Source organism: Coenobita brevimanus, chromosome 71 (assembly GCF_032717465.1).
Source record: "Coenobita brevimanus isolate Jiangsu-jjx chromosome 71, ASM3271746v2, whole genome shotgun sequence".
In the NCBI taxonomy this organism is placed as follows: domain Eukaryota; kingdom Metazoa; phylum Arthropoda; class Malacostraca; order Decapoda; family Coenobitidae; genus Coenobita; species Coenobita brevimanus.
The window spans coordinates 49,893,865-49,920,146 of record NC_137024.1 but is presented as its reverse complement, the minus strand read 5'-3'; the positions used below and the strand labels follow the sequence as shown (position 1 = coordinate 49,920,146).

The window sequence follows — 26,282 nt, the reverse complement described above, 5'->3', positions numbered from 1 at the left end:
TTCTTATTCTTTCTCCTTCTTTCCCATTTCTCGCACTTTTCTCTTCAGTTTCTTTCTCCTCTCCTTTCTCCTCTTCTTCCTCTTTCCCTTCGTCTCATTTCTCTCTCCTCTCCCTCCCATTTCTCTCCTTTCCCTCCCATTTCTCTCTTTCTGTCCCATTTCTCTCCCCTTCCCTCTCATTTCTCTCTCCTCTTTTCTTATTTCCCTCCCAGCTCCTCTCATCCCGCATGTCTCTCTCAAAATGCTCTCCAGTTCCTCTTCTTTCCTCTTTCTTTGCCATTTTCTTCCCTTCCCTCTCAATTCTCTCTCTCTCCTTGCCTCCCATTTTTCTCATCCACCACCATTTCACTGTCCTATCACTCGTTCCTCTCCTCTCTCTCTCTCTCTCTCTCTCTCTCCTTCCTCTTCCTTCCTTCCTCCTCTTCCTCTTCTTTCATCCCTTACCCCCTCTCTACCTCTCGTGTCCACTTTCTTTCTTTTTCTTTCTTTAAACACCTATTTCTCCCTCTCTGTTCCTCACCCCTTTCCTCCCCTTCTCCTCTTTCCCTCTCTCTCTTCCTCTGCTATCTTCTCTCCCTTCCCCTGTGTTCCCCTCTTTCCCTCCCATTCCTCCTTTTCCCTCCACCTCTTCCAATATCCCTCCACCTCCTCCCCTTTGTCTTCTCCCTCCTCTTTCTTTTTCTCTCTGTCCCCTCTTTCCTCTCTTTTCTCCCCTCCTTCGCTTTCCCTCTTTACCTCCCAGTCTTCTTTCATCTTCCCTCTTTTCCTCTTCCCTTCCTTCATTTTCCCTCTTTCCCTTCACCTCTTCCTTTTTATTCTCCTCCTCTCTGCTCCCTTTTTTCACTCCTCCCCCATTTCCTCTTTGTCATCTCTCCCCTCCCTTGTTTTTCCTCTTCCGCTTCTCCTGTTTTATCTTGGCTCTTTCCCCTCGCCATTGTTTTCCCTCTTTCCATCCCCCTCCTCCTCTTCCCTTTCCGTCCTCCTCTTTCATTTCACCCCGGTCTTCTCCTGCTTCCGCTCCCTTCTCTCTTCCCCTCCTCCTCTTCCATATCCTTTCTCCTTCGTTCTCCTCTCTTTCCCTCCCCCTCTTTCTGTTTCTCTCCTCTCTTTCCTTCTCCTTCTTTCTGTTTCTCTCCTCTCTTTCCTTCCCCTCCTTCCATTTCCTCTTTCTCTTCCAACTCCACTTTCATGATCCATACAGTACTCCCATTTCCCTCTCTCCTCCCTTCATTTTCCCCTCTTTCCCTCCCTCTTCAGCCTTTTCATCTCCCCCCTCCTGCCTTCATGTTTACTATCCTTGTCTCTAACTCACAGAATAGTTACATTAGTTTTTTTTTTTTTTTTTTTTTTTTTTTATGCGAGGAAGAAGGAACCAAAGGCCATGAGCCCGCAGTAACAGTTCCCTCCAAGAGAAAAACAAAATACAATAGAGAGCCAAATTCAAGATCCGATCATTTTGAGATGCCTGGACACACTGCGTTTGAAAGACTGGAGATCATAGGCAGGAGGAAATACAGACAGAGGGAGACAGTTCCAGAGCTGACCTGTTGCATGAATGAAAGACTGGGAGTAACGGTTAACTCTTGCATTAGAGTTGGACAGAAAAGGGATGAGAGTTTGCTGCCAGACGGGTGCTACGCGCCCGTCGTAGAGGTGGAGGAATGCAAGCAGACAGTTCAGAGGAGCAGTGCCCATTAAAGTAGCGATAGAAAAGAGATAAAGATGCAACAGTGCGGCGAAGAGACAGAGGGTTGAAGGAGTCAGTAAGAAGGAGGAGAGTTAATGAGACAGAAAAGCCTTTGACTCCACCCTTTTGAGAAGAGCTGTATGTGGGGAGCCTCCCCACACATGAGAGTTGTACTCCACACAGGGGCGGATAAAACCCCTGTATAGAGTCAACAATTGTGCAGGGGTAAAGAAAGAGCGAGTCGCTTAGCACACCCAATCTCTTGGAAGCAGATTTTACAAGAGATGTAATATGAAATCTTTCAAGATAAGTCCCGAGTAAATGAAACCCCAAGCATGTTCAAGGGTGATGCAGGATTAATCTGAATATTATTAAACATTAGTGGGTATACCTGTGGAAGATTTTTGTCGGGTTGATAGGTGTAAGAACTGAGTCTTAGAAGCATTAAAGACAACCATATTATTTTTACCCCAGTCAGAGATATGAGCCAAGTCAGACATTAGGTGTGCCATAGCCTCATCCCTTGTTTCTTGAAGTAACTGTTGAGATGGGCGTTGCGGGAACCGAATGGAAAGGTGAAGGGTGGAGTCATCAGCGTATGAGTGGATAGGGTTAGATGTACAGCTTAGAAGATCATTGATGAATAAAAGGAAGAGAGTTGGTGATAGGACAGAGCCCTGAGGAACACCACTGTTGATAGATCTAGGAGAAGAACGATGGCCGTCTACGACAACGGCTATAGAACGACCAGAAAGGAAGCTAGCGATGAAGGTACAGATAGAAGGATAGAAACCGTAGGAGGTCAGTTTGGAAATTAAAGATTTATGCCAGACTCGATCAGAAAGCCTTAGAGATGTCAAGTGCAATGGCAAAGCTTTCGCCAAAGTCCCGAAAGGAGGATGACCAGGAGTCTGAAGGTAGGTGAGAAGATCGCCAGTGGAGCGTCCCTGACGGAACCCATACTGACGATCGGAAAGAAGGTTGTGATAGGAAAGATGCCTTAAAATTTTTTTATTAAGAATTGACTCGAAAACTTTTGAAATACAGGACGTTAAAGCAATTGGACGATAGTTGGAGGGTTGGGAGTGGTCACCCTTCTTTGGGACTGGCTGAATGAGAGCAAACTTCCAGCAAGAAGGAAAGGTACAAGTTGACAGACAAAGGCGAAATAGTTTGCCTAGGCAGGGTGTAAGCACAGAAGCACAGTTTTTGAGAACAACAGGAGGGACCCCATCAGGCCCATATGCCTTGTTAGTACTGAGGCCAGTGATGGCAGAAAATACATCAACTGAAGAAATTTTAATGTCAGCCATGAGGAAGTCAGAGGGGAAGTGATGGAGGAACAGCACCGGAATCGTCTAAGGTGGAATTGGAGGAGAAAGTCTGTGCGAAGAGACCTGCTTTATCAGTAGAAGAAATAGCTACAGAACCATCAGAGTAGAAAAGGAGGGAAGGATGATGAGGTAAAGTTGTTAGAAAGATTTTGGCAAGGTGCCAGAAGGAGCGGGAAGAATTCGAGTTGGAGAGTTGAGAGCATTTAGTATGGATGAAATTATTTTTAGTAGAGCGAAGAACAGACTTAGCACGATTCCGGGCAGAAACGTAATAAAGATGATGTGATTCAGGGTGGGTTGGCTCCGGTACCTTTTGTAGGCCCTCTCCTTGTTGCGGACAGCATTAGAACAAGCGTGATTAAACCAAGGCTTTCTTGCGTTAGTCAAAGGATATGAGAAAGGAATGTATGCTTCAATGCCCGAGAGAATAACCTCCGTAATGTCGCAAGGCACACTCAGATGGCTCACGGCCATGGAAGCAATAATCATTCCAGGGAAAATCAAAGAAGTACTGCCTGAGGGCCTCCCAGTCCGCAGCTCCAAAATGCCAGAGACGACGTTTCCCTGGAGGGTCCGCAGGCCGTACTGGAGCGATAGGACAGGTTAAGGTAATAAGGTTGTGATCGGAGGAGCCCAACGGAGAGAAAAGATTAACAGAGTAAGCAGAAGGATTAGTTGTGAGGAAGAGGTCAAGTATGTTGGAGCTCTCTCCAAGGCGGTCAGGGATACGGGTAGGGTGCTGTACAAGCTGCTCTAGGTCATTAAGGATAGAAAAGATGTAGGCTTGTTCACCAGGTGGATCCGTGAAAGGAGAGGAGAGCCAAAGGTGGTGGTGAACATTGAAATCTCCAAGACAAACTACCTCGAAGGGATTAATAGGCTTCTTGTTGTTTGCTTTCCTTTGTACTCTCTCTCTCTCCTAGTGTTTCCCTTCTTTCCTTTCCCCTCCTCTTTCCCTACTCTTCCTTCTCCTTCCCTCTCCCTTTCTCTTTCCTTCCCTCTCCTTTGTCATCCCTTTCCTCTCCCCTCCTCCATTTCTCCTATTTCTCTCCTCCTTTCTACTTTCGTTTCCTCGCCTTCCCCCCCCATTCGATCTCTTCTCTCTCCCTCCTCTCCTCTCCTCTTCCCTTCTCTCTTACCACCTTCCCCACTCTTCCCTTTCCTTCCTCTCCATTTCCTCACCTCTTCCTCTCCTTTTCCGCTCCTCTTCCCTCCCCTTCTCGTTTCCTCTACCCCCCACTTACTTCTTTGTTTCCCTCTCTCTCTATCCTCTCTTTCCCTAACCTTCCTTTACATTTTCCTCTCTCCTCTTTCCTTCCCCTATCCTCCTCTCTTCCTTACCCCTTTCCTGACTCTCTCTCTCTCTCTCTCTCTCTCTCTCTCTCTCTCTCTCTCTCTCCATTCACCGTTTTGGCATGTGTCAGACGTCCCCTTCCTCGTCCCTCCCCCACCCTCCCCCATCCCTCTAAGTCTAACCCTCTCTCCCTCTCTCTCCTTCTCCCACTCTACCTCCCCTCCTCCCTCCTCCCCTCCCCTCCCCCGGGCCCACGTGGCATGTCTCACCCTGTCCTCTCCTCCCCTGGGGCTCGCAGTCAGGCAGGAACGGCACCAGGCAGGCAGGCAAGCAGCAGACAGCCAGGCAGGGAAAGATAGGCTGGGCAGGACGGTGGTGTGGAGAGCCAGACAGGGATTGGGAGGTACGCGGAAGGGAGAGGCAGGATTGGGAGGTAAGGAGTAGGGGGAGGCAGACCGGAATTGGGAGACCAGAAGGCAGGAAGATGGCAGCAGAGAGAGGCAGACAGGGCCTGGGAGGAAGGATAGAGACATGTGGCAGGCAGGAATCATGTTCTGTAGAGGCAGGTGAGTGGGAGGCAGTGAGACGGAAGGAAAACGGAACAAGAGTAACTAAGGCAGGCAGGGAGGTAGGGATAGCTAAGGCGAGCAGGGAGGCAAGGATAGCTAAGGCAGACAGGAAGGCAGGGATAGCTAGGGCAGGCGGGGAGGCAGGGAAAGCTAAAGCAGGCAGGGAAGTAGGGATATCTAAGGCTAGCAGGGAGGCAGGGACAGCTAAGGAAGGCAGGGAGGAAGTTATAGCTAAGGCAGGTTAGGAGGCAGATACAGCTAGGTAAGGCAGGTATAGCAAAGGCAGGTCAGGAAACAGATACAGCTAGGTGAGGCAGGTATAGCTAAGGCAGGTTAAGAGGCAGATACGGCTAGGTGAGGCAGGTGTAGCTAAGGCAGGTTAGCAGGCAGATATCACTGGGTGGAGCAGGTAATGCAGGGAGACAAGAATAGTTATGGCAGACGGAGAGGAATGGATGGCTAAGGCAGCCAGGGAGGCAGGGATAGCTAAGGTAAGCAGGCAAGGAGACAAGGATTGCTATGGTAGGCAGGGACAGATAAGGCAGGCGGGGAGACAGGGATAACTAAGGCAGGCAGGGATAGCGAAGGCAGACACAGAAGCTGAGATGACTAAGGCAAACAAGGATTGCTAAGATAGGCAGAGATCGTCATGGCAGGCAGGGATTGCTAAGGTAAGCAGGGATAGCCAAGGCAGGCAGGGATAACAAAAGGAGGCAGCGAAAGGTATGACTGGCAGGGAGGCAGGGACAGCTAAGACAGAAAGGGAGGCAGGGATAGTTAAGGCAGGAAGGCAGGGAGGCATAGTGGAGGCAGGAAGAGAGGAAGAGATAGCGATGGCAGGCAGGCAGGCAGGGATTGCTAAGGTAGGAAGGGAGGAAGGGATATCGACAGCAGACGGGGACAGCTAAGGCAGGAAGGGAGGCAGGAACAGCTAAGGCAGGAAGGAGGGGGGAGAGATGAATAAAACAGGAAGGGAGGCAGGGATAGTTAGGGCAGGGCGGGAGGCAGGGATAGCTATGGCAGGAGGGAGGCAGGGATAGTTAAGGTAGGCAGGGATAGTTAAGGCAAGCAGGGAGGCAGGGGCAGCTAAGGTAAAAAGACAGTAATAGCAAAGAAAGGAACGTACTGAGGGAAATGCGGTATGTAAGTTGGTAGAAAAGCAAAGAAAAAAACGAAATGGATAGATGTGTAGACAGGGAGGCCGGTAGGTAGGTAGGTACGTTGGCAGGTAGACAGATAGATAGGTAGGTAGGTAGGTAGGTAGAAAGGTATGTAGGTAAGTGGTTTAGTTGGTTAGCTGGTTGACAGGTAAGAAGATAGGTAGATTTATTGTAGACAGACTACTGGGAAGGCATTAAAGACGGTAGGCAGGCAGGTAGGGAGGCAGAATGGTGAGGCAGCGAATAATGGATGATGGATGATGAGACGGACACTTGGATGAAGGGGCACATGGCCGGCCGTGTGCATGGATGGGTGGTTGTGTGGATGGATGGATGGATGGTTGTGTGGGTGGATGGATGGATGGATGGATGGATAGGTGGTTGGATGGGTCAGTGGTTAGGTGGACGGATGTGTCGGTGGATGAATGGCTGGGTGGATGGAAGGGTGGATGAATAGTTGGAGTTCACGCTGGATGAATGTGTGAATGAATGGGTGACTGAATGGATGGAAAGATGGATGGTTCAGCGGAGGGATCAGAGGCTGAGTAGATGGATGGGTAGTTGGGTGGATGGATGGATGGATGGATGGGTGGTTGGGTGGATGGATGGGTGGTTGAGTGGATGGATGGATGAGTGGCTGGGTGGGTAAGTGGGTGGTTCAAGAGATGGATTGGTAGATAACTGGATGGCTCTGCGGCTAGTTGAATGAACAGACTGATGGATGGACAGATGGATTAATGGCCGACTGAAATAGTGGAAGTTAGGCTGGGTGGATGGACGAATGACTGAGAGACTGGGTGTACAAAGAGAGTAATGGATAGGTGTGTAGATGGGTGATGGCTGGGTGGATGGATGGGTTGATGAAATGTGAATTAGCTGGGCATGGATGGATGGATAAAAGCAGCGAGGAAGGAGAAAAGAAAGCACAGACAAGGAAGGAAGGATGGAAGGAAAGCAGGCAGGCAGGCAGGCAGGCAGGAAGGAAGGAAGGAAGGAAGGAAAGAAGAAAGGCAGGTAGGCAGGCAGGCAAGCAGGTAGGAATGAAGGAAGGAAGGGATGGGTGGATGAACGAATGAACGGGAAGAAGGAAGAAGCAATATGGATGGAAGGAGACTGTATAAGTGAAGAAAAGAAAGAAAAAGAATGGACAGAAAGATAAAAATGAATGAATGAATAAATGAAGGAAAGTAGGAATGAAGGAATGAAGGAAGGAAGGATGAGAAAGACGGGGGAGGGAACGAGGGGAAAAAGAAAGAGACAGAGACCACGTAATTAATAATGAAGATATAGAGAGAGGAGGGAGAAAATGGGAGATTAATGGAAAGGGTTGAGAGAGAGAGAGAGAGAGAGAGAGAGAGAGAGAGAGAGAGAGAGAGAGAGAGAGAGGGGGGGGGGGAAATAATGTAGATGGGTGGAGGTAGGTGGAAGGTGAGGTGTGGCTGGAGAAAGAAGGGGAAGAGGGAGGGAGGGAGGGAGTGGTGTGAGTGGAAGGAAATGTGGAGGGGAGGGGTGAGAGAGACAGAGAGAGAGAAGGGTGGAAAGGGGTGCAGTAAGGAGGAGACAGAATGAGGGTGACGGAGGGTGCGAAGAGTAAGTAAGAGGGGTGGAGTGGGTGGAGAAAGAGTGAGAGTGGCGGAGGGGGTGGAGAGAGAGTTAGAGGTGGAGTGGGTGGAGAGAGAGTGAGGCAGGTGGGTGGAGGGGCTGAGAGACTTGTGGTGGCAGGATCAGTTCATCAGCTTCAAGAGTCAAATATTAAGGTGTTCACACTAAGGATATCACACCATTCTCACCTCTCTTCACCTCACCTCACCTTATCTCCTCTCCTCACCTCACCTTATCTGCCTCTCCTCACCTCTCTCCTTGTCTCTCCCCACCCTACCTCTCCTCACCTCACCTTACCTCTCCTCTCTCCTCACCTGCCCTTACCTATTCTGTACTCACCTCACCTCTCTCGACTCCTGTTATATCTCTTCTCACCCTTTCTCACCTGTCATCTTCTCACCTCACCTCCCTTCACCGCTCACAGCTTCTCACCATCTCTCCTCATTTTTCTTCCTTTAATCTTTGTTTTTTTTCTTCTCGCCTCACCTTACTCACTCTGTTTCCCCTTACCTCTCTCGATTCCTCCTTTTCTTACATATTCTCATCCCTCTCCTCACTTCTCTTCTTCACCTCTCTTCACTTCTTGCTTCTCCACACCTCTCCCCTCCACACTTCAATCTTGATATCCTCATCTCTCCACACCCTCACCTCTCTCTGACTCCCTTCATCTCTTTTCATCTTTCATTTTCCTACCTTTCCTCTCTCCTATCTCTCCATTCCTCGCTCCTTGATGTCTCCTTACTTCCCCCTCCCTCCTCATCTCTCCACTTCTCTTTTACCATCGCTGCTTCTCCTCCTCCTTGCTCTATCTCTTCACTTTCTTTTCTCACTTTCCTCTCTCTCATCTCTCAAAATGTTTTCTCCTGTTCCTCCCCTTTTCTTCTCTCTATCTCTCACTTGTTCCCCTCTCCTCATCTCTCCATTCCTCTTTTAGCATCTCTTTTCATCATCATCAAAAAGCTCTCCTCACATCATTTTCCTCCTCCCTTCCTATCACTTGTTCTCCTCATCATTTCATTCTCCTCATTCGTTTCTCTTTCACTGGCTTCTTCCTTTCGAACATTTTTTTTTCTTCTTTTTCAGCATTTCTACCCTCTCTATTCATCTCATTTCATTTTCACCTTTCAGCTTCCATGAACAATCTCTCTCTCTCTCTCTCTCTCTCTCTCTCTCTCTCTCAAATAACAGCCGATCAGAGTCTTCATCTATCAGTCACCCTGTCTCTCCATTTGTCAGTCTGTCAAGGAGGTCTCATCCTAAAACTCCACCATCCATTCTCTCTCTCTCTCTCTCTCTCTCTCTCTCTCTCTCTCTCTTTCTCCCATTCAATCAATCAAACAGACTTAATTTTGTCACTAACATAATCCACGTATCTGTCAATATATCTCGTCTTTTTATTCAGCTAACAATTCAATCATGAGAGTATACCTATTTATCTATCCAGGCTTTCCTTTTTTCGCTCTTCCCTCCCACGTCTCTCTCCTTCCAAACACCCCCCCCCCTTATCTCTCCCTTTTGCGCTCCCCTCCCATCCCTCCCTCCAATATCTCCTTCCTTCCCCGCTTCCCACATTACCCTCGTCTTATCTCTCCCTACCCACCTCTCCCTTTCCCTCCCCTTCTCCCTTTTTCCTTTCTCCCCCTCCCCCTTAGCGGTGGTGGTGATGGGCGTGGGTGTAATGACCTTTTTACATTATCTCCTGACCTCACCTCACCTCACCTCACCCGCCTCTCACCTCTCACCTATGCTGCTCCTTTCATCTCCACACACACACAACGCATATCTCAGGTGCTTTCTGGCAAGCTTAGCGAACACACACACACACACACACACACACACACACACACACACACACACACACACACACACACACACACACATACAGTACATAAACACTACAAATATACATGCTACATACATACATACACACACACTTAACATACACATACAAACACTCATTTCACCTGAGACACACACCACACACCTGAAGAGCTGTGTGCTGTGTGGTGATAAGCTTAACACACAGAATAAAGCACAAAAAAAATAACACTCATACACATGCGTAAGAACAGGGAAACACACACACACACACACACACACACACACACACACACACACACACACACACACACACACACACACACACACACACACACACACACACACACACACATACACACACACACACACACACACACACACACACACACACACACACACACAAAACTAACAATAAAACAAGGAATAAAGAAATACAAGACTAGAAACTCCCTTATTAAACCATTTAATACGTGTCATATTTGCTGTTTATGTGCTGGCTAACTCCACACGATTCTGATGATGATGATGATGATGATGACGATGATGATGATGATGATGATGATAATAAATAGATGAAGAAGAGGAAGATGCAATCCTTACTATGTACCGAGAGATGTAGAAACCCAAGGCTAGGCCATCGTAAACGGTCCTACGCCCCTCGTGGCACTCCACCGGCAAAACGTCTCCACACCGCACACCCATAGGAGAATCGAACCTGCGCCTGCCACACCACTGTTACTCGTCAACTCAAACTGGCAATTTCGGAGCACCAGAGCACAAATAATTAAATATGTTAAATTGACTTTCTTCTTAATCTGAGCAGCGCAGTGACCGTGAAATTGATGTGGTGGTGGTAGGGGTGGTGGGGGGTATTGTGGTGATGGATATTGTGGTGGGAGTGGTGGTGGTGGTGGTGGGGGTTACTGTGATGATGTGTGGTGGCAGAGGTTTGTGTGGTGGTGGTGGTGCGGTGGTGGTGGTGTGGTGGTGGAGGTTTCTTTAGTGGTGGTGGGGGTTATTGTGGGGGTGGTGTCGTGGTGATGTGATGCTGATGATGGTGGTGATGTTGTGGGAGTTACTGTGGTGGTGATGATACGAATGCCATGATGTGGTAATGAGGCGGTGATGGTGGTAGTGGAAGCGTGATGGGAGTTATAATTATGTGCTGTGGTGTGGTGCGGTAGGGGATGTAACTATGTTGTGGTGAAGGTAGTGTGGTGTGGTGTGATGGTGGTGGTGTACATACGAAACACACACTTCCACCAATACTTTGTTTAGACTTGAGGTTGTCAGCCCACACCACGCCGTTAAGTAGTGAGGGAGGGAACACACACACACACACACACACACACACACACACACACACACACACACACACACACACACACACACACACACACACACACACACACACATACGCTTCAATCCATTCATCTCTGAGCCAATGATTCTTTGCCCCTGCTTGAGCTAAGACGTCCGGGGCAAAGCTGCTCAGTTCCGACATTTAAGGCGAGGATGACCAGCCTCACTCTTCCCTGAGGGGCACTGCACGAGCAATGCCCAATCACCCCCTTAAATGTAAACCTATACGGGCCCCCCAGTAGACCACCAGGAGTCGTTTATGTTATATGGTTACCACCCATCATAGTATATCGTTTTTAGGATTATAAGAATTCATTTAACATAAAACTCAATGTCCACGTTGAACTTCATCACGTGAGTGAATAGTGATCGCTTCCACTTACCTATAACCAACATGCTTACCCACACACATATATACAGTAGACTAAAACCTAGACAACACTCATGCCTACCCAACACAGATACACTACACTGACGCAGACACCGACATATACACCTACATACCTGCATAAAACCAAAAGAACTAGTCAAGTATACAAATTCTCTACACACAAATAACACATACCGGTATCCATGCAAAAATACATGCTTATTAAAAAAATCAATAAACGCACAATAATTTATCTAAACTATAAATATCCAATAGTTACTTCATAGTATCCTGGGAATCAAATATTAGCTAAACATTTTCACATCATGGACAAAAGTGAGGCAGTTCAGAATTACACGATGTTCATATAGGGAGACAATCTGATACTGAGTGGCTTCAAAACTGGTCTCAAAGGAGGGTAAGAGGAGAGAGAAGACCCAGACTGGACTAAAAAGGACCAGACTGAACCGCGGCAACCACCAACCCCGTCAAAAGAGGAAGCCCGAAGAGAAAAAAAACAAAAAAAAACGAGCAAAACATTTGACTAGAACATAAATAAATGTATGTAAACTGAAAAACTGAAGGATACGGTTTAGTTATTTTATAGTAAATCTCAAGGCAAGAACTGGTTAAAGAATATAAACAAAATTAATGACTTACGACTAAGGTTTGGGTGACATACAGTATATAAACTGAAATACAGTACATTCCAAAACAATGAAGACTTGGGATTCGTAAAATGTATTAATTATAATGTATATTGAAAGCATGAAGGCAAAGGCGTAGCTTAGACAAAAAGAAAAAAGAAAACGAACCCAGGCGCACCCAAATGAACTCGAGGAGACAAGACCGTCAAGAATGGGTATCAATGTGTCACAGTGTAAAATACCAAGACAATGCATGACACAGCACCCACAAAACATCAGGTCTAGTCAGCCGGGGCGTGAAACATACTCAGCACACACTATAAACACCCAAATATACCCAAATTCGTCAAAAAACAATCAAAACAAATAAATCGCCCAACCCAGCAGCCACAGCACATAAGAAACTCTCAGTCTCCAAAACATCCTGTGTAACCGACAATAACTCCCAGAGAACCAAGAGTCACCAAATTTAACACACAGCTGCTCAAAACTCGGCCGTAAAAGAAGAATTAATTAACGGGGCACCTGATGTGCTCGGAGAGGATGTGGAGAACGCTGCTTACACCATACTCAAAAACACCCAAACAAACCCATACTAAACCAACCAAAACTGCCCCTCAAATTGCCCAACTGAACCACAAACGAACCTCATAAAGGAGCCTTAGGTCTGAGGGACGTGGAGCAATTGAAAAGTACTCAAAATGAACCCGAAAATGCCCAGATTAAAATGGTTATCCCCAAATCACACAAAATTACCCAAACTCACCACATAACCACAAATACAAGGGTACAAAATGGACTTACTTGTTATAGAGCACGATGTCTGGTCGCCATATGTGGTCTGAGGGGACGTGGAGCATGCTGACCCCACCGTACTCATCGGGGTCCCAGATTAACTTGTAGTCGTACCAATACTGTAACAGGAGATGGAGGAGGAGAAAGAGGGGTTAGTTTGTGTGGTGGCTCTCTCCATGTGTGCTTGTCTTTTTACTAAACTATTTATTTTGCATCCTACACGTCAATATATTCATTTTAGGTTATATATACCTTTAATACATCGACATACTGTAATCTGCAAACATAAAACGAGAGAGAATATTAATGTGTCCTCTACAAAAATATACAATTAAGGAACAGATGTAAAAAAGGTCCTAAACCGACGAGAATTCGGAACTCAATCCAGTTGTTTGTTGGTCTATTTGTCTGCGAATGGAGGAAAAAGTTAGCTTGTTATGTGCCTCTCTCACTACCTGTCTGTCTGTCTGTCAAATTGAAGGAAGGAAAGGAGGAGGATGTTAGTTCGCTGTGTCCTTCTCTCTGTCTAGCTGTCAACTTGACTGTGTCCAAATGAATGAGGGAAAGAAGGAGGGTAGGACTGCTCTCTCTCTCTTTCTGTGTGTGTGTGTGTGTGTGTGTGTGTGTGTGTGTGTGTGTGTGTGTGTGTGTGTGTGTGTGTGTGTGTGTGTGTGTGTGTGTGTGTGTGTGTGTGTGTGTGTGTGTGTGTGTGTGTGTGTGTGTGTTTGTAACTGCATGTTTGTTTGCTTATCTGTCTATCTATCTGTCCGTCTCTTTACCTGCACTGTCTGACTGTCAATCAAGTACTTATCACCTGTTTAGTTCCAGTCGTCCCAAGTACCTAAGAAGACAAGGGAAGAGGGCAGTTAATTTGCCGTGCCTCTCTGTCTAGCTTCCTTCTTTCTGCCTGTCCATCTTGTGACTAGGCCTGTTTATCAGATGGGACGTATTCTAAGGGGCCTTGGAAATCCCGCAACACCTCTTTCTTGGCGATTTATCATGCGCATTACACCTTAATACCCTCTTGTAATTTACCGATGCAAGCCATGTCGATATTAAAACGAAATAACCAGCACAGAAAATAAAATAAAGGTGTAATAAGGGAAATAAATAAAAAAACAGGTGCATAAAAGACTTCTGTGACACTGAGAATACGGTTGTCTGTTCGTCCGTCTGTGTGATCGCTGTCCATTTGTCCGTCTCTCACTGATCCGTCTATCTGTCTGTCTCTCTGTGATCACTTATCTTTTTCTTCTCTGTCTATCTAGCTATCCTATATCTGTTTCTTTGCTTCTGTTTGCATGAGGACTAATACTGAAGGAAGACGGGGAGAGAGGCATGGTTTGTTTGGTGCCCCCCCCCCTCTCTCTCTCTCCAGCCAATATTGAGAGCGAGGGGAGAGAGATGGCTGGGTACATTAGCGTGTGCTCGTCTATCAAGGGGTGGCTGTCTGTCTGTCTATCTCTCTGCATATCTGTTGGTCTGATAATCCATCTAGCCATCTCTTTACATGGTCTGTCTGGCTGTCTATCTTTTTATCTATTTATCTATCTAACTATTTACTCATTTGTAATATAAATACTGAGGAAGGAAAAAGACAGCTGCTTAGGTTGGCATGCTGCTCTCTGTCTACCTGTTTGTCTGCTTGTCTTTATGTCCATCTGTCTATGTATCTCTGTTTCTGTCTGTCAGTCCACTGCTATTTATCCGTGTGTGTGTGTGTGTGTGTGTGTGTGTGTGTGTGTGTGTGTGTGTGTGTGTGTGTGTGTGTGTGTGTGTGTGTGTGTGTGTGTGTGTGTGTGTGTGTGTGTGTGTGTGTGTGTCAAATTACTATTTTTGCTTGTTAGCCCCTGTCTCCGTCTGTCTGATCTGTGAGTCATTCTGTCTGGTTTGTCTATCTCTCTGTCTATCTATCTATTAGTCTGTCTGTCCAACAACTTACCTAAACACTAAAGGAGAGGAGAGACGGTTGGTTGGTTTGGTATGCGTCTATCTATCATGTATGTATGGATCTATCTGCCTGTCTGTCCACCGTGCCCGTCCGTCTGTCTAACAAACATTTATCTTTTTATTCATCTGTCTGTTTGTAGTCAGGGCAGATGGGAAGTTGATTTGGAATACCTCTGCCAATCTGACTGCTTCTTTGCCACCTGTTTACCTATCTACCTCTTTTTCTGTCTGTCTGTTTGTCTGTCTATCTGTCTGTCTCTCTCTGTCTAGCCATGTCTATATATCTATCTATCTAATAATCTGGTAACTATTTATATATTACCTATTACCTATCTATCTATCTATCCCACTGTCTGTGTGTCAACCTACGGTACCAACTAACATATTTATCTATCTATCTGCTCATGTGTCCTCTTATATTACCTGTTACCTACCTACCTACCTGCCTGCTACCTACATATTTATCTACCTCTCTTATGTGTGTCTCTATCTATCCACCTATCGATCCATCCATCCCCCAATCCATTCATCCATCCGTCAGCTGTCAGTGTGTGGAGAGAAGGATGGTCTGGAATGTCTCCGTCAGTACCCCCTCTCGTCTCCCTACTTCCCGACAAGACCAAGGCATCAGACACACCTGTACAATTCAGAAACAAGGTGCAGAAATTTTACGTCCACGTGTTCAATCCTAATTTCACGAGGATTCAGGTTTACTCTTGCTACTTTCAGACGATTTCATTCATCTTACTTTGCTTCCAGACGGTTTTAGGCAGCTTAGGAATGACCTCGTACTGAAGGGGTTAAGTAACACTATCTCTCGACTTTGAGGGGGTAAATAAGGACTTTCTTTAAGTCCTCCAAGGCGAATGGTCTCTCTCTCTCTCTCTCTCTCTCTCTCTCTCCCTCCCTCTCTCTCGCTCATTGTCTCCTTCCCTCTATAGCCTTTCGCTTTTTGTTTCGGGGCCTTTGTGAATTCTTTTGTCCTGTCTGTTTGTCTGACTGTCCGTGTATTTCATTGTCTATCTCATAATGTGTGTGTGTGTGTGTGTGTGTGTGTGTGTGTGTGTGTGTGTGTGTGTGTGTGTGTGTGTGTGTGTGTGTGTGTGTGTGTGTGTGTGTGTGTGTGTGTGTGTGTGTGTGTGTGTGTGTGTGTGTGTTGCTTTCATTGTTTGTCTGTCATCAGCTGCTACTTCCTAATGGTCTGTCTTTTTTACCGCACATCTGTATCATCTATCAAGTTATTTTCGCACTCTGTCTCTTTCACTGTCTGTCTGTCTGTCTGCCTCTTTTACTCTCTGAATGTCCGTCGGAATCTTTCACTGTCTGTATGGCCCTGTCTCGTGGTGTCTTTGTCTCTGTCTGTCTGCCTATATGTCTGTCTTTCTGTCTGCCTCAAATCATTCTGTCTATTCGTTGGTCTGTCAGTCGATCTATCATTTCCTTGCCTGTCCACCTGTTGTCTCTTTTATATCTGTCTATCTGTCTGTCTAATTTTCTGGTTCATGCTCTGTTAATCGATTCACCACGTTCTCTGTCTATCTATCTGTCTGGATGAAGATCACTGTTCACTGTCTCATTACACTGCAAATCTGTTCCCGTCTCTTTCGACTGCGTCCCTGCATGTGTCTGTATGTCTCTTTCTGTCTCTCTGTGTAGTTATCTTCTCTGTCACACACTCGCTCTTTACCTCTAATTCTCTCGGTCGGTTTATTACTTTTGTTAGTTATTTTCCCTCCGGATCCCCCCCTCCCTCCCTCCCCCCCTTCTCTCTCTCTCTCTCTCTCTCTCTCTCTCTCTGTCCCACAAGCACACTATCACTCATTCGTCCTTGCTCTCCGTCCTCCACAATTTCTCTCCCATCCTCCTCCAGTCACACACACACACACACACACACACACACACACACACACACACACACACACACACACACAGCCGTCACCAACACAATACATCACAGTACACCTCAACCCGGATTTAATAACGCCTCCCCCCAGCAACCTCGCACCACGCACCAGCATTCTACCTCATCAAACAGACAAAAACACCAAAACAGACAGACGAAAACATCACCAGCAGACAGACAGACAGACAGACAAAAGCACATCACTAAGACAGACAGAGGGACAAAAACATTACTAGCAGACAGACAGACAGACAAAAACACATCAACAACACACAGATATATACACAAAAACTCCTCACCAGAAGATGCATAAACACACAAGCACCTAATCACCGAACACAGACACACAGACAAAAAACTCACACGGTTGATGACAACGGGCCGTATTCTTGGTGGGTTAGGAAATACCGTAACACATCTTCCTCAGCGATTTATTTTGCCTAATGCATCTTACTAACTTCTTGCATGTTGCTACTGCTAAACTATCTATATACGTATTATAAGGACACACACACACACACACACACACACACACACACACACACACACACACACACACACACACACACACACACACACACACACACACACACACACAGATGGGGGGATACATAGATAAACAGACAGACAGACGAACATACAGATATAGACAGACAGACAGACAAAAATTCCCAGATATATACAGTAATCCCAAAGTCCTAACTTCACCAATACCACATCAAGACATCTTCCCTCATGTCCACCTCCTCCTCCTCCTCCTCCTTCTTCTTCTCATCCTCGTCCTCCTCCTCTTCCTCCTCCTCCTCCTCTGTCACAATAAACACAGGTAAAATTATGGCGTGGAAGGGGGCAGGTGGCACGGGGGAACTGTAATAATTATAACGAGGCGATAATTTTGCTGTGTAATTATCAGAAAGCCTTAATTGGTGAGAGATTGGTCAAAGCCGCCATGTTGGTTCTGGAGCACGCCAAGGTCAAGGGGAATTATTAGTATTAGTATTAGTATGATGATGATGATGATGATGATGATAATTCGCATTTTTTTTAGGATGAAGCAGGTCACTTTGGAAATATGATAGTCCTTGTTAGCGCACCCCCCACCCCCTCATCTCACCACATACCGCTCTTTTCTTAGGCCTCCTCTTTCACCACCACCATCATTATTATCCTCCTCCTCCTCTTCATCTTCTTTATCATCCTCTTCTTCTCCTCCTTCTTCTGTTAATCATCTTCCTCTTCTCTCTCTCTCTCTCTCTGCTTACCTGCCTGACTACTGCCTCCTTCACATCATACTGAACACTGTCTTTTCAGGTGTTTGTCAATTTCTCTTCCTCTTTCACGTCTCGCCCTCTTTAAAGTCTATTCCTCTCTTTCATGCCTCTCTGTATCCCTCAATCTCTGTCTCGTTTATATCTGTCTGTATTTCTTGCGTGTCTGTCCGCTTCATATCTGTCTAAAGTATTCATGTCTCTGTTTGTTTTTTTTTTTTTTTTGTTTCATGCCCGCCTGTCTCTCTGTCTGTCTCTTTCATGTCTCTTTCCATTTCACTGTCTGTCTCTTTATTATGTCTTTACCTCACGCCTGTCTGTCTGTTTCGTTCCTGTCTATCTTTTTACTGTCTTGTTGTTGTTGCTGCTGTTGTTGTTGCTGATACCCTCCTGTCTGTGTCTTTAATGTCTCCCCTTCATGTCTCTCCACCTGCCTTATGTCTGTCTGTCTGTTTTATGTTTATATTTGTTTCCTGTCTGTTTTACGTTCGTCTGTCTCCGTTTCTCTCATGTCCGTCTCTCGTCTGACATGTTAATTTGCTTTATGTCTGTCTGTCCGTGTGCGTGTCCCCTTCATGTCTGTCTCTTTAACATGTCTCTACTTCATGTCTGTTCATCTGTTCTATGTCTGTCTGTATACTTCCTGCCTGTCTATGTATTCTGTCGTTTGTTTGATTAATTTCTGTATATTTGTCTCTGTCTCGGCTTCATCTGCCTTTCTGTTTTATATCTATCGGTGTGCTGCTTGTCTGTCTATCTGCTTCCACTGATATACTCTCTCTCTCTCTCTCTCTCTCTCTCTCTCATGCGTGTTTTATATCCGTCTGTATATCCGTCTGTGCTTTCTTTGTCTGTCTCTCTGTCTCTTTCATATCTGTCATTAATGTCCGCCTGGCCGTGTGTCTTTCATGCATGTCTCGTTCACATCTCTCACTTTAATGTCTCTCTGTCTCTCTTTAATGCCCGTGCTTCGTCTGTCTCTTTCATGTCTGTCGCTTTAATGTCTGCCGCTTTGTCGGTTCCTCTCGTGTTTGTCACTCTAATGTCCGTCTGTCTGTCTGTCTGCCTTTCATTATTCTCTACCTCTTTCATGTCTGTCCGTGTGTATTTGTGCCTGTCTCTGCATTCCCTGACTGTCTGTTTTATGCTGATTTGTTGCATATCCATCACTCTGTCTTTTTAACATCTGTCTCTTTGGTGTTTGCCTCTCCTGCATGTCTCTACGCGTTCGTTTTTTTTTTTTTTCTGTCTTTATGTATTATTTCTGTTTTTGCCTGTCCACCTGTCTCCGCCTCCCTCATGGCTGTCTCTGTTTCACTTCTACCCGTCTGTTTCATGTATCTTTGCTTCAAGCCTCTCTGTCTGTTTTAGTCTGTGTTTATATGTTGTCTGTCTGTCTGCCTGTCTCTCTGTTTAATATCTATCTTTCTATCTACCCGTCTGTTTCTCACCTGTCTATGTCTATCCGTCTGTTTTATGTCTGTCTTTATGTTTCATGTCTGTTTATTTTGCATGTACGTGTGTCTCTGTCTGCCTGTCTGTATGCGTGTGCCATGTCTTTCTGTTCATGTCAACTCTTTGCCTGTCATGTCTGTTTGTTTCTGTCACGTCTGTCTGACTGCCATGTCCGTCTGTCTGTCATGTCTAACTGTATGTGTGCCCGTCTGTCTCTGCCATTTCTGTCCGTTTGTCATAATCCGTCTGTCATGTCTGTCCAGTTGGCTGTATCATGTCTGTGTCTGTCTGTCCTGTCTCTGCTCTGTCTGGGTATATATACGTGTGTTCGTCCGCCTCTCTGTCTGTACGTGTGTGACTTCCATACTCGTCCGCTCCTCTGCTGGTCCATCGCCTTTAAGCCTCATTTTTTATAACTCTAGCGTTTAAGTTAGCTGACGGTAATCTATATGCTCTGCTCCTTTAATATTTAGCAGTTCATGGCTCTCTCTCTCTCTCTCTCTCTCTCTACCTGCATAAAAGCGAGGTATATGAGAGCAACGCCACCTTACTTATTTTTGTTCTTGCTGGGGAAAAAGAACAGAAACAAACCTCCACTGCACTCCACCTGTTAATTCCACACCATCCACTGTCGCAGGATATACACTCATGGACCCTTCCCGCCTCCACCATAATTCCTCCTAGTTCCACCCGTTTCCTTGTCCACTACGTCCATTCCTTGTACTCCTGCCTCAGTGCCACTAAAATTCAGGTCCATCCCACCCATTCCTCTGCTCACCGCGCTCATTCCTTTATTCCTTTTGTCAATTTCATGGCCTAATGCAGATCACGTGTACGGTCAGAGTCATATGTTCGTATACACCGTTTCAAAACTGCCCAAACTTAAAAGAACCTTTCCGGACTCTTTAGCATTATACAAGGATGATATATTTTCCATTCGTTAGTGACTTCGCACCGTCTGGAAACAGTCAATATCCGACCCTCTGAACTATATTACGTCATCGGGGTGTAGGGTCTCGCGGCTAGGCTCAAGTCTCTTCAGAACATTTAGGAGACGGCTCTACGCCTCCTGCAGCATTTTGCACGATACAAAATTCCATATACCTCTTAAATATTGGAACCGCTGTGCGTAAGGCATGGTAATATCTCTGGTCGGAGTACTGCACCACTGAACCTCCAGGCGCTTATTAAATATACTGTAGAGTGCAAAACTAATCAATAGCAATTGAGTTGAAATTTAGCTTCATTAGCTCCTTTCCAATACACCTCTCTCCAGCAAGACGCCTTAATTTCGGAGGGAGAGGCTACATACGACTCGTCTCCATGTGCCTCTGTCCCCCGCCATCAGGCTGCATTTCCCCAGTTAGACCATCCTCGTGCATGTACTTCACCATCCCATCCCTCTATATCGTTCTCTGTCTCCCTCTCCCCCTCTCCCCTTTCACCTGACTCACATACACTCTCCTAGTCAATCTCTCACTATCCATTCTTTCCACATGGCCAAACAAACATGTATAAAATGTGTCAGAGTCAGTGCACAGAAACATTATTTAATTAATCTCTACTAATAAAGCAGCTTCAAATACGGCGTACGTATATTTTTTGCAATGTCTCACATTGCATTAGGTAATGAAGAAGCCTTGTTAATTAACCAGCAACAATTAAGCGAGCTGCAGTAGCGCTTCAGCAGTCCAATTACGCTGTCGCCAAACTGTTTCAGATCCTCAGCACAACTCACTAATCACATCAGTATAATCAAGAACCGGAATATTGCCTCATTAGTTACTTTACCCCACGTCCCGGTTATTAATCAGTAACAATTAAACGGCCTGCAGTTTCGTTGCTTCATTAGGTCCTTTACACCGACATTTATCTTTGTCAAAACTTAATGAGCCGATGCTGGCTTAACTGATCAAGAAAAATCAGGAGGTTTGGAATTTCCCTTAACTTTCTTCCTTATCAGTCTCGAAACTGTCAACACCAAGAAATCTCACCTGTAATTAATTTAATGATAATAATTACAATAACAACGACAACAACAACATCACTATCGCTAAACAACAACAACTACTACTACTACAACTACTACTCATTCTAATACTAATACAAATACTTCTTAATCATACTGATACTAATACTAGTAATGTGGACTAGAACTTTGCCACATTTGTTCCTTTACATTGTCTGAAACTGCATCAGAACTTACATACATCTTTCTGAACTAAATAATAATACACATCTTGGAACCTCGATTAATTACTTCCTATCAATCGTCTTCAAACTGTCGATATGTGACGGCAAATTATGGCGACAGAAAGATTTCCTATACGCAATAAATACCATGCTGATGTTTAAGACAAGCCCAAATTTCTGTCGCTTCTAAAATTCTTCAGGAGTAAATAGAAGTATGAATGACAAAAAATCCATTAGTATGACGAAAAAAGGGCTTGCATCCCTCCTCCATAACGGAGGGCACGTAGCACCCGTCTGGTAGTAAACTCTTACCCCCTTTTCTGTCCAACTCCCTAATGCAGAGGTAACTGATACTCCCAGTCCTTCACATATGCAACAGGTCAGCTGTGGAACTGTCCTCCTCTGCTTTCATTTGCTTCTGTCTACGACCTCCATTCTATTAAACGCTATGTCTCCACACATCTCCAAATAAACGATTCTTATCTTGTTTGCCTGCTTGATTTTTTAAGGAAATAACTTTGTAGGCTTCTATCATTTGGCTCCTTCTTTCTTGCTTTAAAAAAATGTAAGCTATTATGAGGTCCACCTGAAGAATGGATCTTCTCTTTGGAGGGAACCAGAATTAACCGTTCCCTTTGCTGGCGAGGTACGGATGAGGATGGATTATAAGAGAGGAGCGCATGTGAAAGTGGAAGTGCTGTGATGCAGATGATAGTGTGTGTGTGTGTGTGTGTGTGTGTGTGTGTGTGTGTGTGTGTGTGTGTGTGTGTGTGTGTGTGTGTGTGTGTGTGTGTGTGTGTGTGTGTGTGTGGAGAGATCACATACAAGTATAATGCAATGACATTTTCAGCATCCACATTAAACATCCATTTTTGTGTTGCCATCCCTTGACTCCGGGCACACACACATCAGACGAACGCGTTACCAAGGAGTCCTAGTGAATCTATAATAATAATAATAATAATAATAATAATAATAATAATAAATAACTATATAAATAAAAATAATTCCATGGATGAGTTTTGCTACCCACATTAACATACGGGTCTAACACTATCATGCTGGATGAAAACGAAAGCCAAGAGTCAGAGCAGTGCAGATAAGGCTTTGGAGACTGTGCGTGGAGTGAGGACGACAGAGTAACGAATATTAGTAACGTGATTCGTGAGAGATGTGGGGAAATAAAGTCCGCTGAAGAATACGTGTCAAGAGGTTATTATATGGAGAAGGAGTAAAAAGTAGAGTGGTGAGAAATGAATACGTGAGTGAGTCTGCAGGTGAGAGGAGGCGTGGGAAAACAAACAAACAAACAAACAAAAAGGTGGCTAGATATGCTAAATGACGGTGTGTGTGAAAGCGAGGTATGAAGGCTGGTGAAGCTAGAAAACTGACAGTGGATAGAGCTGGTTGGATGAATTTTGTACGGAGTTTCGGACAAAGGTTTGGCTTACTTTTTTTTTTTTTTTACTTGAGTTAGAGACTGAATCGATCTGTTAGACAATTACTCTGCACATGCCTATATGTGTGGCAAGCTGTGCCTGTAAGGTGGAGTCACAATTCTGGGAGCTTATATGGTGTGTGAATAAATCTGTGGCAGTGTGGTTCATATCGGTTGGTATGCAGCTGATTTGTTCTCACACTGTCGTTTTTTCCCCTTGCTTTCTGGTACCTTCCTTACCCCAGTTGTGGGTGGGAAACATGTGTGGAAAGATGATGATGATAATGATGATGATGATTAACTTTCATTAATTTTTTGTTGTAGTAATTATATTAATGTTGTTACCCCCTGCCAACGAAGTTAGACGGAGGTTATGAATTCATCCGTGTCTGTCTGTCTGTTTGCGTACAAGATGTCTCGAAATGTTGCAATCGGAGTTCAATAAAATGTGGTGGAGAGGTGAGGAGTGGGACAAGGAAAATAATATTAGATTCTGAGGTGGATCTGAATCCAGATGCAGGAATAAATGATAAAATTTATTTGGCGATGGCAGATATATGCGCTCTCTGGGTTGTTTAACAGGCCAGACTGAGACCGTGTAATTAACTGACTATGTGAGACAGTAAAAGTATTCGTCTGGTTGGAAAGAGGAATTACAGCAGTAAATCGTACAATTTATCGGCGTTGGCGGAGGTATTAGCTCTGTGGGTGGTTTCCAGTTCTTGTTTTTGTTTTTCCTTATTTATATATATATATATATATATATATATATATATATATATATATATATATATATATATATATATATGCCTATCTATCTATTTGTCTATCTATCTACAGTCAGCAATAAGAAGAGATATTCCAATAATTTGTTACTGTGGCATTCAAGACTGCAGAGAAAAGGTTAACAGCGACATACAAACATACATACATACATTAATACATACTGTACATACATACATGCATACATACATACATTAATACATACTGTACACACATCCATCCATCCATATATACATACATACTCACATACATTCATCTCAAGGACATGAATGGGTGGTTTATGGTTTACGCTGGCTGCTCTCATGGGGCCTCGCCAAATTGCAAGAATTATTACCCGATTTATTGCAACTTTTGAGGGAAGAGAGCTTGGGTGGGGAAGCATTTTTAAGGCAATGGCTGGGAAACTGAGAGAAATACAGAGATAAACTAACTTTTGTAGGCAGCTGTGAGATGGGTAGAGCAGGTTTGTGTGTGTGTGTGTGTGTGTGTGTGTGTGTGTGTGTGTGTGTGTGTGTGTGTGTGTGTGTGTGTGTGTGTGTGTGTGTGTGTGTGTGTGTGTGTGTGTGTGCTAATGGCATTGGTTTTGCGAAGTTTGGGAGACATAGGGTAAACTTCTGTGAGGTAATTTTAGGATAAGTATCGCCGGCGGAGGAGGAGGAGGAGGAGTATTTCGAGGGAGCTGATTGGGAAGGTTTGGGGAATTATTGGGATACATATTTCTGGAGTACTTCCAAGACATGTACAGTCGCGAACAATAATATCCATCAACTATTAAGTCGAGGAATTATGAAACGCTTCCATAGTACTCTGAAAAGGTCTGTTTTGTTTCAAAGACCTCATCACTGGGTTTCAGAAATTATTGTTTACTGTTTCTTTGATTATCGTAATGAAGCGGCGCAATATGGAGGCTTGTCTGTATATAATGTTGTGCTTCCGTTCGTGTGTTGTAGGAACGGCTCAAGCAGCGTTATCAATGCCTACTCTGCTTCGTTTATTTGTTTTCTACTCCCACTGCCACACTGACACCCACACCAGCAGACTGAGCCGCCCCCGCAATACATAAGAAGCCATCAGACGTTACCAGTGCAGCGCAGTTTACGGACTACCCTGTATATGTCCGCCAGTGTTCCATCAGGGGCTGGGGGTGGGGGCTGGGGGTGGGGGCTGGGGTGTTGGTGAAGTTGGCAAAATTTAGGATACAATTTTGTGGGTCAGTTAAAGGCCTACAGAGATCTTGCTACACTAAGCAACAATGAGCATATGGGTTGGAATCTCGTGTCATTAATTCAGATAGATAGACAGATGGATGGATAGATAGATAGATAGATAGACAGATAGATAGACAGATAGATAGATAGATAGATAGATAGATGGATGGAAGGATGGATGGATGGATGGTTGGACGGATAGACAGATGGACAGATACACAGACAGATAGACAGAGACAGATAAAGAACTAAATAACATCACCAGAAAGGGTTCAGGATTGCTTGACTAGTACTGTATATGTGGGAGAAAAGTGTGAAAAATATTATAAAGTTGGTGAGATTTGTGGAACCGCCGAGGACTCTGCGAAGGACATTTTGGAAAGCATTTGCAACATGAGAGTTATCTTAAAAGAATACGATGAGAAAAGTTGGAAAAATATTGCAGAACCGGCGGAAAGGATTATATAATGCAAAGAATTCTGTTATCAAAATTTGGTAAACAGTCTCAAACGTTGTCAGTATTATAAGGGCTTCAACGATAAATTTATGTATTGCAAAATCTGGTGCTGAAAGTGACACTGCTAAGGATAATCTAAATATTTGGATGATATTCGCAACATATGATATTTTGAAAGTAAACTCGTGAGAAAAGGTTTAAAAATATAATAAACCTTACGAGGTGCGTGATGTAAACCCGAGGAATTTGTCGACGGGAATTCCGAGAGCATTAGGGATATGAAAGTTATCCTGAGAGATTGGAAAAGTTTACTTAATACCAGAACTGATAACTTGTACCGTGCAGAACTCAAGAAACAGATGAATGACGTACTGGAAACACAGAAACTATTATCAAGACTACGACAAGAAATAGGAAAAAAAAAAAATAGGTGATGTGTAAAATATTGTACAGAAATAAGTGAAAAGTAATCTGGGAGGCAGGAAGGAAGTATTCTGAGGGTCTATATATATATAAGTAAAGTTTTGAAGAGTATCACAGAACTGCTGAAGAGTGTGAGATACGGTATACATATTTTAAAAGCTTTCGGTACAGAGGATATATTTTGGAGGCAGAGGTGAAATAAAGATGACAATGGTAAGGAACTGGTGAGGAGAGAAGTTTTGCCATTGAATATCTATCTATGTATGTTTATCTATTTATCAGTCTATCCATCTGTCTATCTATCCATCTTTCCGACCATTGCTGTTTCTTGTATGGGGTGACCTAGACAAAAAAAAGATACAAATTCACGTCAGTCCCTCCTCAGTAACAACCTTCTTCCCACGACACACCACCCTCCCTCATATACTCTCCCGCCATCTCTCCAGCCTGTTCTGTGTTTCCCTCGTGAAGCAATAACCCCTTCAGGACGATAATCTGGTCTTATAAAATGCCCTTCTTGCTACCACCACACGATTCTATTCAGCAAAGGCGACATCCCACTG

General features: G+C 44.7%; 1 protein-coding gene across 1 annotated transcript in view; it reads right to left on the bottom strand.

The window, feature by feature from the left end:
- LOC145406639 (acetylcholine receptor subunit alpha-like) overlaps nucleotides 1–26,282 on the bottom strand; it is a 606,054-nt gene that overhangs the window by 183,605 nt on the left and 396,167 nt on the right. Inside the window, exon 3 of the mRNA XM_080277717.1 lies at nucleotides 12,651–12,760. Coding sequence (XP_080133843.1) covers nucleotides 12,651–12,760 — 110 coding nt within the window. The remainder of the gene's footprint in view (nucleotides 1–12,650; nucleotides 12,761–26,282) is intronic.